Source organism: Silene latifolia, chromosome 1, assembly GCF_048544455.1.
Source record: "Silene latifolia isolate original U9 population chromosome 1, ASM4854445v1, whole genome shotgun sequence".
Lineage (NCBI taxonomy): Eukaryota > Viridiplantae > Streptophyta > Magnoliopsida > Caryophyllales > Caryophyllaceae > Silene > Silene latifolia.
Window position 1 is genome coordinate 29854558 of NC_133526.1, and position 12819 is coordinate 29867376.

General features: G+C 38.3%; 2 protein-coding genes across 3 annotated transcripts; one reads left to right on the top strand and one right to left on the bottom strand.

The window, feature by feature from the left end:
• The first annotated feature begins 214 nt into the window (after positions 1–214).
• Positions 215–1512, top strand: LOC141602083 (transcription factor TCP20-like). Its single transcript, XM_074422394.1, has one exon. The coding sequence runs from the start codon at positions 330–332 to the stop codon at positions 1197–1199; it is 870 nt and encodes a 289-aa protein (XP_074278495.1). The 5' UTR covers positions 215–329; the 3' UTR covers positions 1200–1512.
• Positions 1513–6687: 5175 nt separating this feature from the next.
• LOC141602076 (uncharacterized) lies at positions 6688–11822 on the bottom strand. 2 transcript variants are annotated; one of them, XM_074422392.1, is made up of 3 exons: positions 11714–11822; positions 7841–7956; positions 6688–7587 (listed from the first exon to the last, which is right to left on the bottom strand). In XM_074422392.1, the coding sequence occupies exon 3, from the start codon at positions 7583–7585 to the stop codon at positions 6821–6823; it is 765 nt and encodes a 254-aa protein (XP_074278493.1). In that variant the 5' UTR covers positions 7586–7587; positions 7841–7956; positions 11714–11822; the 3' UTR covers positions 6688–6820. The 2 variants fall into 2 exon arrangements, with proteins under 2 accessions (XP_074278493.1, XP_074278487.1); XM_074422386.1 differs by lacking the exons at positions 7841–7956; positions 11714–11822 and having other exon boundaries at positions 6688–7005; positions 7045–7830.
• Positions 11823–12819: the final 997 nt, after the last annotated feature.

The following is a 12819-nucleotide window of genomic DNA, read 5'->3' on the forward strand; positions in this document are numbered from 1 at the left end:
ATCTTGAAGTATAAATTCTAACTCCTTTACTATATAAGAGCCAAGTTTTGAGTCTTTTTTTAAAGTTTTTAAAGTTAAATCACCCATCAAACTACAAAACATCCCCTCAAAACCTTCAAGAAGTTAAATTTCTTTTTATTTTATTTATTGATTTATTTTGAAAAAAATTCAATAAAAAACAAACATAGTTTTGGATGATTACCCATCTACCAAGTACCAAGGTCCCCTCAATTCTAATCTTTTCCAACATCTCCACAAACACACAAACACACAACTCAACTCTCAAACTTCTTCACTCCCAAAATTCCCTCAAAATCATCTCTCTACACATGGATGACCCCAACCACCAACAACCACCACACCACCACCCAACCACCACGGCAACAACCACAACATCTCCGTCATCCAACGACGACAACCCCAACACCACCACCGCCACCAACAAAAAATTACTTCAACAACAAAATCAGTTAGCACCAAAACGAACCTCCAACAAAGACCGTCACACTAAAGTCGACGGCCGCAGTCGAAGGATCCGAATGCCCGCCTTATGTGCTGCCCGGGTTTTCCAATTAACCCGAGAATTGGGTCATAAAACCGACGGAGAAACCATTCAGTGGCTTCTCCAACAGGCTGAACCGGCAATTTTGGCTACCACTGGGACTGGAACAATTCCTGCTTCGTTTTTGTCCGGGTCCGGGTCGGTGTCAAATCAATCCGGGTCAGTGTCAATTGGGTTGCAGTCTAGACCGAGTTGGACCGGGTTTGGAGATAGTATTGGGAGAGCTCAATTGGGTAGCGGCTCAATTTGGCCCGGGATTGGGACCGGATTTGGTAATTCAGGAGGAACACATACACAGTTGTTTGATACTGTTGGTAACCCTAACACGAACACGAACACGAATACGAACCCGGGTTTTGTTACTAATTTTCAGTTGCAGGGAGTGGGATTGCCGAATACTAATATGGGTTTACTTAGTTTTACTCCGATTTTGACCCGTGGTCCTCAAATACCCGGGTTACAACTCGGGCTTTCGCAAGACGGTCATGGTGTTATTGGGCAGGTTTATCAACAACAACAACATCATCAGCATGAACATCATCAGCAGCAACAACAAAATCATCAACAAAATAGTGATGATGATTTGCATCAACATCTACAACAATCTCATTCAAATGATGATTCAAGAGAACAATAAAACATAATTAAACATGATTTTATTGTCTTTTGATTAGTAGTACTAGTTGTTTGGATTACTTTTGTTTTTGTTTGTCATGTTTGTAGAACAATGCGGAGGACCTCTCTTGAGTATCGCCATTTATGGTTTAAGACCATCTTAACTTAAAACGGCCCTCATATCTGTTTAAAATAGAGGTCTTAAGGAAGACTAATTGGGCCGCTTGGAGAAGATCGCGGAAGATTTGAAAGAGACCGTCCATAGCGTTACCTAAGATTTGTATGTAAATATGATGTGAATTTATGGAAATATGAGGGATTTTTAAATTTCAAAAGGGAATGTTTCTAATTTAAGCTATGTTTAACAATCAAATTGTGGAAATCATTGAGGAAAAAAAAAAAAGAAAGAAAAAAAAAAGTTTTTTATTTATGTCATTTATTAGTCAATTGTGTATTGAGTGGTGTGCATTGTTTGTTTGTTCTCGGATGTTGTGTTTTGTGTGTGCTCTCCTTTATTACAGCTTCATGGGGATCATCAGATTGCCCTAAATTTATGTATACTAAGGTACTCCATTAAATACTCTTTTATTTTTCTCTCATTTTATTTAAAGCTATTGATTGTTTTAACATTTTATGTTTTGTTTATGAGTTTAATCCTTCATTTAGTTGCCCTAAATTGACCTTAGTTGATATGTTATCTTCCACTTTGCCACAAAATGTAAATGTGTCCTTTTATGTACACCAAAGTTTGGGGTTTGATCCTAAAAAGCTGTGGAGATTTGATTATATTCTGTTTTAATGTAAAGTAGTATGAATAACAGTTTATTTAACGTGTATCTTAAAGTATATAGGTGTCACAGTCTATACTTTCTCATTTTCCTTACTGATTAGTGATTACAACAACATTGCCCAAGACCTCAATGATTCCTGCTAATTGCCGGGTAAGAGGATGTTGGACAGTGGCCGTCTATGATGAAACGGACTGTAATAACATTGATATGATCATATATATCAAAGGAAGTCCATCTGCAACACTTTTGTTCTAATGTTGTTGGTTGTAATTTGAAGTAATAATTGGTGTTTTTTGTTTCTTGGATTATTATTCTAATCCCTACTTTTGATCAGAAATCTGTCAGATATATATGTTGTTGGAATTTGATCTTTTGATTCCATCTTTCTGTTTATAATTATATCTGTAGAATTGTTGGCCTTATGCTGTCTTGCTAGGAATCTTTTACATAAATTAAATTAATTTATTTTGTTTTCTTACATAAACCTGCCACCATTGTTTAAATTTCCCATAATGTAAGACCATCTTGCGGTATCATCAGATAAAAAGTGACTACTTTACGGTAATAAAATGACCATCTTATATTATCATAAAATGACTAAATGGTTATTATTTATCATAAAATGGTCACTTTTTATCTGTTGTAATGGACGGACGTCGCACACAATAATTATTACTATCAAAATTTAAAATTAACAAGGTATGGCTTTTGGTTTTGGTGTAGAGTTGGTATTAAAAAAATGATAATGATGGCAGTGAGAATGCCACCAGAAAACAGGTGCTCATTTTTGTATGTCTCTGTAATGTGAACACAAATGTCCATTTCATATTTTAAAAAGTTTAATACTTTTGCTTAGGAAATTCTCCCCCCAACTTCCACTTTGTAATTGAGAGAGGCTTTGTTGTTTTTCTTGGGAAATCACAATTCACAACCTTGAAATTCCTACTTTTCAAAAATGTTAGTTACTCAATCCGTCTCGGTATATACTCATTCCGTCTCAATCATCCATCCTTTTTTACAGTAATACGAAGTATTTGTAAAAGATACTCCTTTAATTAGAGGATACAAATACAAACACCCTTTCCTTTGACAATACATGTTATTTAGACTTTTCAGTGTGAACTTTTGACTTTTATTTTGAAAAAAAAAAATATTTTGACAAAAAAAAGTAAGGAACTCGAACTTATATCATTATCATGACGAAAAAGAAAAGTGATATTTTAGTATAAGTTTTTATTTATTTTTATTATATTTACTCTTATTTTTTGAGAGATACCGAGGGAAAAGTGAGTGTTCTAAAATGGAATTACGATTTACATTTTGCTTATGAGAAAGACTGTATATATACATACACTTGTATGTTATAACCCCTGCTTACCACGCTTTGTTGATCAATTGTCTTGTTGAAGATACTAGGGGCGATTATGATTACGATATTGATGATGATGATCACTTCTTGTTCAAGTAGTGTTTCAGGGTGGTAGGCGTTGAGCTTTTCCAACTCATTCAATTCATAACTGATTCATTGAAATGAATGTTGTCTTAGGCTATGTTGTTTTAACTTGGTTAAAAATATACTCTGTATAATACAGGTACACGTCTAAGTGTCGGACTTTACCACTTTAGTATAGAAGTTCATTTTTCTGATTTAAAATGAAGCATGGGTGAGCCTTGATAATGAGTGTACGGCATAAGTGTGAAGAGTCGGAATAACATAGGCGACAATGGCAATATGGTCAATGATGATGTATGAACTCGATCATAAGCAAATTCGTGCAGCAAGAAGGTCTAATGTATATTGACTGTGAGATCAAGGACAGTACATAAAGAGATGCAACAGATGATGATAATGTGGTGCGTTTACTCGCGCAGCAATAAAACCTGAATGTTGAAGATATATAGAGGTCCTCAAGTTAGAGAGTGAATGTTATCAAGTCCAACTATTAATGCTGACGGGTTTCATACCCGGATTTCAGTCGAACTATTAGACAGTGAGTTGAATACACTCTTCGCAACTCATAGCAAATTAACAGTCGTCAACTCCTGGATAAAAATTGCTTATTGGTTACGTTAGTTTCATCGTGTGTCACAGGAACTCTAATATATAGTAATGATTTTGGCGATCCATTTACAAAGATTCAATTTTGTTGATAATTAATTTTCCGTGAATATTTATAATACTACATAATTCAACAAAATCCTTTTATTTATTTAGTCCTTGTAGATATTCAATTACATAATATGACAGGAGTAATGCAATACTCTCACAGGCAAATACTTAGCCTTATATTGATAGGCATACAACATACTCGCAAATATTATATGTAACTTGTTAGTTATGGCCATCTCCATAGCCTCCCTTGCTTCCATAACCACCTCCGTAGTTACCGCTTGAACCACTTCCATAGTTGTCACCGTAACCACTTCCATGGTTGCCACTTGAACCACCCCCGTAGTTGCCTCCGTAACCACTCCCGTGGTTGCCACCGTACCCACCTCCGTAGTTGCCTCCATAACCACCACCTCCGTAGTTGCCTCCGTAACCACTCCCGTGGTTGCCACCGTACCCACCTCCGTAGTTTCCTCCGTAACCACTTCCGTGGTTGCCACCGTACCCACCTCCGTAGTTGCCTCCATAACCACTTCCGTGGTTGCCATCGGAACCGCTTCCGTAGTTGCCTCCATAACCACTTCCGTGGTTACCACTCCCGTAGTTGCCACCTGAACCACTTCCGTAGTTACCACTTCCTCCCTTATGGCTTCCATAGCCGCCTTTATACCCACCGTTAGAACCACTTCCATAGCCATCATGGGAACCACTACCGTGGTTATAACCAGAACCGCTTCCATAGCCACCATTTTCACCGCTCCCATAGCCACCTTTTGAACCACTTCCATATCCACCTTTGGAACCATCATTTCCATAGCCACCTTTTGAACCACTTCCGTAGTTACCACTTCCATATCCACCTTTGGAACCATCATTTCCATAGCCACCATCTCCTCCATGTCCGCTACCTCCATAGTTTCCACTATGACCGCCATCCCCACCGCTTCCATAATACCCTTCCTTACTCAACTCACTGTCTTTCTTATCCAACTCACTCTCTTTCTTACTCAACTCACTGTCTTTCTCCGCGATTTCCCTTCCCTCAGCTAATCCCATAAACATCACTGCAATCGACACCAAACACAACACACCCAAAACTCTCGAAAACTTCCCCATGATTTTCACTCACTCAAGCTACTACTCCTATTAATCTTTAGTTGCTTGAATTGTTTCTGAATGAAAAATATGGAATTTGAAGCTGGCTATTTATAGCGGAAATTTAACTACCACAGAAAATGACATTGCAGTAGTTGGCATTGGTTTAATCATTGTAGTTATTGCATATACCTGAATTAGTCGGAATTAAAGACGTACCGAATTGTATTAAATCATATATACTGCAATTCCATAAATTTTGATGTTGCCCCATCAACCACGTCTCGTTAATCTTGGGATTAAGTTAAGTACGAAATCATTAGTTCGACATTGACAATGTAACAACATCTTCTCCTGAGCTAAACTATATGTTTGTAGTATCATTTTTCCAACTTACAGAAAAACTAAATTATAACATAGAGTCATAGATATTAGAACATCACGATATTAACAGAGTTACTCCGCCTTTAGAGCATCTACGGAGTAAATGTAAATATATAGAGAACATAAGCACATCTGTGACTCCGCTTTAGAACATCACGATATTAACAATTTTACGAAGTATTATTTATGTTCAAGACTTTAGATTTTAGTTTAACAAACATCAGAAGTGTTAGAGACATATGAAGGATCCACCATTTCCCATCATATTCACGCACTATTCAAAAATCTGATGTCGGAATATGTTGCAATATGTTAATACACCGTATAAAGTTCAGACATTAACATAAGCCTTGGATAAGGTCAGAATAATGGCAAGTAGCAAGTTTCTGATCAGGGTACCGTGCACATGATGCCTGAGTTTCAATTACCAAGGCAGCCACAGATGTTCGATTTTCTTTTCAATTACCAAGGCAGTCGTCACCCATGCTACCCCACCACTGATCGCAACACAGAGTTTAAACATGTGTTTGACGGACATTACTGACATTTACAATGTACAAGAACCTAAAATCCTTACAATTTCAACTTGTCCAAAATCCGTATACTTTATAAACGGTTATGTGATCGTGTACACCACACTCCCTTACCCACATTATATATAGCACCTTGACTAAACTCAAATACACGTGTTGCGTTTACTTGAGGCCTTAGGCTCGTCTAACCCAAACTGCTGCTCAATGAATAAATGGCGTTCATAATCCAGTTGTGTAGTTCTTTTCCGTTTACAATAATTTAGCACTTCCTGACTCGCGAATTGCAAGATAGGATCGTTCTCAGATCTGTCTGTTCTACTCAATACAGAGAAAATGTTCATGAATGACCCTCATGTAATTTGCGTTGAAATTGCACAAAATGATGGCTACATCACAAATTCACAATCACATGTTTTCAATAGGAACATTGTAATGATTTTAGACGATCCCTTTACAAAGATTCAATTTGTACTCCGTATGTAATATTAATTTTTGTAATTATCAGTGAAGGCATTTATAATGGGTCAAAAGCGAAGCAATCTTCTCGCACTCATTAGTATCGACATATATAAAAAAGCAAAGAAATATTATTGCATATAATTAAAATCACACTCTTTTATTTATATAGTCCTTGTAGATAATCAATGAATACAAATTGGAGACATGGAGTATATGTAAATGCATATGACACGACTTATCGTGTTAGGCATACTATAAGACATGCAACTTGTTAGTTATGACCTCCATCTTTTCCGTAACCACCGTCGCCTCCGTAGTTACCACTCCCGTAGTTATCATTTCCTCCCTTATTACCGCTTCCATAGCCACCATTGTACCCATTTCCATAGCCCTTTCCGTAGCCATTCCCATCTTTATAGCCATAACCGTCTTTATAGACATAACCAGAACCACTTCCTCCATAGCCGTTTTTATAACCGTCACTTCCATATCCACCTCCATAGCCGTTTTTATAACCGTCATTTCCATATCCACTTCCTCCATTGCCGTTTTTATAACCGTCATTTCCATATCCACTTCCTCCATTGCCGTTTTTATAACCGTCATTTCCATATCCACTTCCTCCATTGCCGTTTTTATAACCGTCATTTCCATATCCACTTCCTCCATAGCCGTTTTTATAACCGTCATTTCCATATCCACTTCCTCCATTGCCGTTTTTATAACCGTCATTTCCATATCCACTTCCTCCATTGCCGTTTTTATAACCGTCATTTCCATATCCACTTCCTCCATAGCCGTTTTTATAACCGTCATTTCCATATCCACTTCCTCCATTGCCGTTTTTATAACCGTCATTTCCATATCCACTTCCTCCATTGCCGTTTTTATAACCGTCATTTCCATATCCACTTCCATTGCCGTTTTTATAACCGTCCTTCCCATCCCCACCCCCGCCATAATACCCTTGGGTACTAAACTCACTGTCTTTCTCTTTCTCTGCAACATGTGTTCCCTCAGCTGATCCGAGATACATCACTGCAATCGACAACAAAAAACAGAACACACCCAAAACTCTCAAAAACTTCCCCATGATGTACACTCACTCAAGCTATTATTTATCTTCAGAATGCTTGAATTGTTTCTGAATGTAAATTATTGAATTTTCCGCTTGTATTTATATCCGAAAATTAGCTGCCACAGAAAATGACATGCAGTAGTTGGCCTTGGTTTAATCACTGTAATTATAGCAGGTGCCTATCTGAATTAATCAGAATGAATGACGACGTACCAGCAAGTGTTGTCTTATAGTCCTACCCTGCAATTCCATAAATTTTGCTGTTGTCACATCGACGTCTCATTAAGCATGAAATCGTAGTTTTGATTTTGACGATGCAACACCTTCTCCTGAGCCAAATTATATGTTGACAGTATTATTTTTCCAACTTACAGAGAACATAACAATTGATATTAGCATTACAAAACGATTACGATTCATTTATCAAGTAAATGTAAATGTTATAGAGATCAGAGACGCGTCTGTGGCTTAACCAGTAGGAATTGAGAATATTTCCCAGTACAGTATCAACCATTGCAGATGACCACAAGGAATGCCTTTGTATAAGCATTATCTATGTTACTCAACTCGGTTCCAAGGGTGGGGCATGGGTGCGTACCAAAGTGTAAGACGCAGCAACGTAATGAAAAATTGTCAAGTTTTTAGTCTAAAATGAAGTGTCGGAATGTCATACCAATGTCCAAGTATCAAGTGTCTGACACGAGTACACGAGCTCATATAAAGTGTCCAAGTAACCGGGAGTATAATTGAGCAAATATTAAATTAGTGTGCAATTATGTAAATTACATTCATATGATCACTAATTCGTATTCACATAATCATACAAGCATAATTTTTTTTTTTTTTTTGGTGCAAAAGAGGGGATAAACCCCATGAAAAGAGACAACTAAGAACGAATAATACGGGGTATTGCTACCCCGAGTACATCTTCGCGGAGAATAGACCGTAAGCCATCAGGAGGAGTTTCAAAGTAAGACACCGTAGTACTCGAATTAATCCCGGTATTTGCAAGCCAGTCTGCAGCTCGATTGGCTTCCCGATATACGTGATCAATCTTTACATTCCAGCCGCCTAGCTTAATAAGATCGATGCATCTTTGTACGAGAGGTCGCAAACTATTGCTGATAAGTTGTTCCTCTTGGACGAAGCTAACACATGGTGCATTATCCATGTGAACCAAAAGCTTGTGCACTCCAAGAGATCGAGCAAGCTCCAAACCAGTCACCAAAGCTCTCATTTCTGCTCTCATTGAATTACAATGCCCGCAAGATACATAAAAGGCTTGTATGAAATTGCCGGTCTCATCTCTCAAAATACCACCACATCCCGCTGGCCCCGGATTCCCTTTAGATGCGCCATCAGTATTAAGTAGGAGCCAATCATGGGGAGGAGGGTTCCACCGGATGTAGCGCTCTTCATGGACAGTACCGGGTGTGGGAATAAGAAGGGAGAAAGGGTCGAGGGCCTTTCTGGTGCTTTCAAAGTGTCTATGCAAAAAACCAATAGGGTCCGTTGGATTATCGTCAGCTCGCCCAAAGGTAACATTGTTCCTCCAGCGCCAAATCCACCAACATGTGATAGCGAATTTCATCGACCAATCATGAGTGGCAAACGGTATGCTATTGCTAGCATTTTTCGAAACCCATTCATTGAAGGTCAGAGTGTAAAAATTTGGATAATTAGCACTCTCACCTAGTTGTGCCCATATTTCAGTAGAGAATTGACATTTGCGGAGAAGATGGTCCGTTGTTTCATCAGCGTTTAAGCATCGTGGACAGATCGGATCGTCATGAAGGCCTCTTCGAACTCGATTACAGTTAGTCATTAAACGACCATGGGCCGCTAACCATATGAACATCCGGGTCCGTTGCTGAACGGGTAATTTCCAAATTACGTGCCATGCCATGTTCTCCGTTTACGTGGAGCATCCATTTGCTTTGATAAGAGTAAGGGCTGACTTTATCGAGAATTTCCCACTCGATGAGGCATTCCAATATAGAGAGTCTTCTATATACGGTTCCGGGGACAAAGAATATGCTGCGATTTTTAGAAGGTCTTCGCGGGCTAGATAATTAGAGAAGCTATCCCATTTCCACCCCGATGACTCGTCCCACATGTCGGCCACCGTAGCTCCCAGGATAGATTCCGGAATTGGGTATGTATTTCTATCCGACAAGCATCCTTCATCCACCCATGAGTGATCCCAGAACAGGGTCTTTCGACCGTTTCCCACAGCAACTGTACTTCCCCGATTAATAATTTTAGCTTGCGAGGTTATACCCGCCCAAACGTTAGACATGTTTGGCTTGGGTTGAAACATATCAACGTCACACCTTCCATTACAATATTTATTTCTGAGCACACGAGCCCATAGAGTAGTTGGTTCGGTTAAGACTCTCCACCCGAGCTTTGTGAGAAAGGCTGCGTTTGACTGCCGTGAAGAACGAATGCCTAAACCCCCCTTTGCTTTGGGCTTTTGTATCGTTTCCCAAGAGACGAGATGGATTTTTCTTTGTTCTTCTGTTCCTCCCCATAGGAATCGTCTAGTCTTCTTGTCTAGATTATCGCAGACGGAGCGTGGTATTTTAGCTGTCTGCATGCTATAATTGGCCATAGTAGAGAGAGTAGATTGAACTAATGTGTTCCGGCCTGCAAGCGATAAATGTTTTGTCTGCCATCCTGCTAGTCTTTTATTGAACTTCTCTTCGAGATGGGCAAAGGTATTTTTTGTCACTCGACCATTAATTGTTGGCATCCCCAAATAGGTTCCCAAATCATTGGTCTCATCAAAACCCAATATGCTTCTGATTTCTTCCCTATCCGACCCCGCTGTATTAGCCGAGAAGAAAAGTCTCGACTTCGCCACACTTACTTTCTCCCCCGAAGCGCGACAAAAATTATCAAGAACATATTTTATGACATGGGCTTGGTCCGCTCTTGCTTCCGCGAATAAGACCATGTCGTCAGCGAAGAAAAGGTTTGAAATATTGGGTCCGGTTTTGCAAACGGGAATGGGAAGCCAATTTTTGTTACGAACCTGAATTTCAATTGCTTGGTGCAGCTTTTCAAGGCACATCACGAAAAGATAGGAGGACAGCGGGTCTCCTTGACGAACCCCACGTGAAGGCTTGAATGGCTCGGTTGCTTCACCGTTCCATAAAATCTGCATTGTCGGTGTAGACACACACTCCATGATCGTATCTATCATTAGTAACGGGATACCCATATCGGTCAACGTTCTTCTAATGAAACTCCATTTGAGACGGTCGTATGCCTTTTCCAAATCTATTTTTAAAGCCATGTAGCCCTTCCTGCCTTTCTTTTTTCTCATTGTATGAATTGCTTCCTGGAACACTACTATGTTGTCAGTGATTTGCCTCCCTGGAACGAACCCGCTTTGGCTTTCTGATATGAGCCATGGTAAGACCTTTCGAATTCTATTAGCAATGGTCTTGCTTATAATTTTGTACGCCACATTACAGAGGCTAATGGGTCGAAATTGAGAGATATGCTCCGGGGCTTGGACTTTAGGGATCAAAACGATATGGGTATCGTTTAAATTATCGGGCATGCCTTTGCCTTCAAGAGCCTTCAGGACCATATCATAAACATCCCGTCTCACTATATCCCATTGCTTTTGATAAAAAAGAGCTTGAAATCCGTCGGGTCCTGGTGCTTTAAGTGATCCCATATGCATGATCACATTGTCAATTTCAGCTCTTGAATAATATTTATTTAGCCATACCCAGTGTTCATGACTAAACTCTTGAAACAAATCATATGGGATGTCGGCATCAAAGTCGTCCGGGGAATCGTCAGTGTAAAGTTTTTTATAAAACTCCACCACAAGCTTTTTAATTTCAGCTCTTGAATAATATTTAATTAGAGTAATAATATTCCCAAGTAAATTGAATTGGATACAGAACCCCTAAAATGAATAAATGATAAACCCTAATTAACAAGTCTAAAATATTTGAAGTCTAATGCTTCAAACTCAACAACAATTAAATCATACAACATCCTAATGCTAGTATGCTGTGTACTAATTAAGCAAAAATCGAACTATGTACAAATGCAGGAATTTACCAGGGAAATCTGGTTGCGGCTAGTCTTGCTTAAGACGGCAATAACCGTCTACCACTTGTTGATGATAATAAGACAAATTTTTTGCTATGGTATTTGGATACGTTTTACCATTAAAACAAACATTACCGTCTTAAATAAGAAATTGTGCTCGGATTCAGGGCTTCAGGCTCGTGTGACATCACATGATGTACGATCCTATTTGTGCTACTCACCCATAGGCTATCAAATTGGTTGTCCCGTCTTAAATCCAGTTGTGTTCATAATCACAAAACTTCACTCACAATCCCGAGAGTCACGATCCAGATTTAATATCATGGATTACTTACTATTTACTACGGAGTACTAACTAATTTTGGTGGCCGATTTTACCTGTTACCTAAATTTTATTTTATATGAAATAATAACCCATATGGCCACATGTAATTGTGTTCATATTGCACCTGATGATCACTACATCAATGTTTTCATGTCATCGTGTTTAATAGGAACCAAGTAATGATTTTCGGTGATCACTCTACAAAGATTCAATTCATATGATGAATAATTTTTTGGTATTTCTCACCGTCACATTTATAATGAGTTAAAAGCAAAGCAATCTTCTCACATTAATGTCGGCATGACATTTATAACGGGTCAAATTAAAAACGAAGAATTTTCTCACGTATCTTTATCTTTATTCTATAAAAGTCAAGTCTTTTAAACACTTCTCATTGATCCCTTATTTTTAGGAAATGGAATGCCTTTTTTTTTTTTTTTTCCATTTTGAACGTGCCTCCCTCAATTTAAGGAGAGCTTATTTCAACTCTACCAATTTCTATAATTTTCAATCTACAACCTACATTTTTATCAATTATACAAATACATACAATCAACTATACAAATCCAATCATGATATTACAAATAAATGTGAACATTTACAAAATACAAATTTAAAGGTTACAAATTTGCAAAAATAATATGATTTAATTAAAAATTTACAAAAATTATGTGATCCCATGAAGAATTAAATGCTCGGGCAACTAAAATGAGCGACCAAATACATTGTCTAATAAGATTCATGGATCAATTATCAACCCCTTGCCTTTACCTTCGTTACTTCTATTTCG

Coding starts and splice junctions, on each gene's coding strand:
- LOC141602076 (XM_074422386.1), bottom strand. CDS start 7,642: ATGGGGAAGTTTTTGAGAGTTTTGGGTGTGTTCTGTTTTTTGTTGTCG. Junction 7,006..7,044: donor TTATAAAAACGGCTATGGAG/GTGGATATGGAA, acceptor ACGGCTATGGAG/GAAGTGGTTCTGGTTATGTC.
- LOC141602083 (XM_074422394.1), top strand. CDS start 330: ATGGATGACCCCAACCACCAACAACCACCACACCACCACCCAACCACC.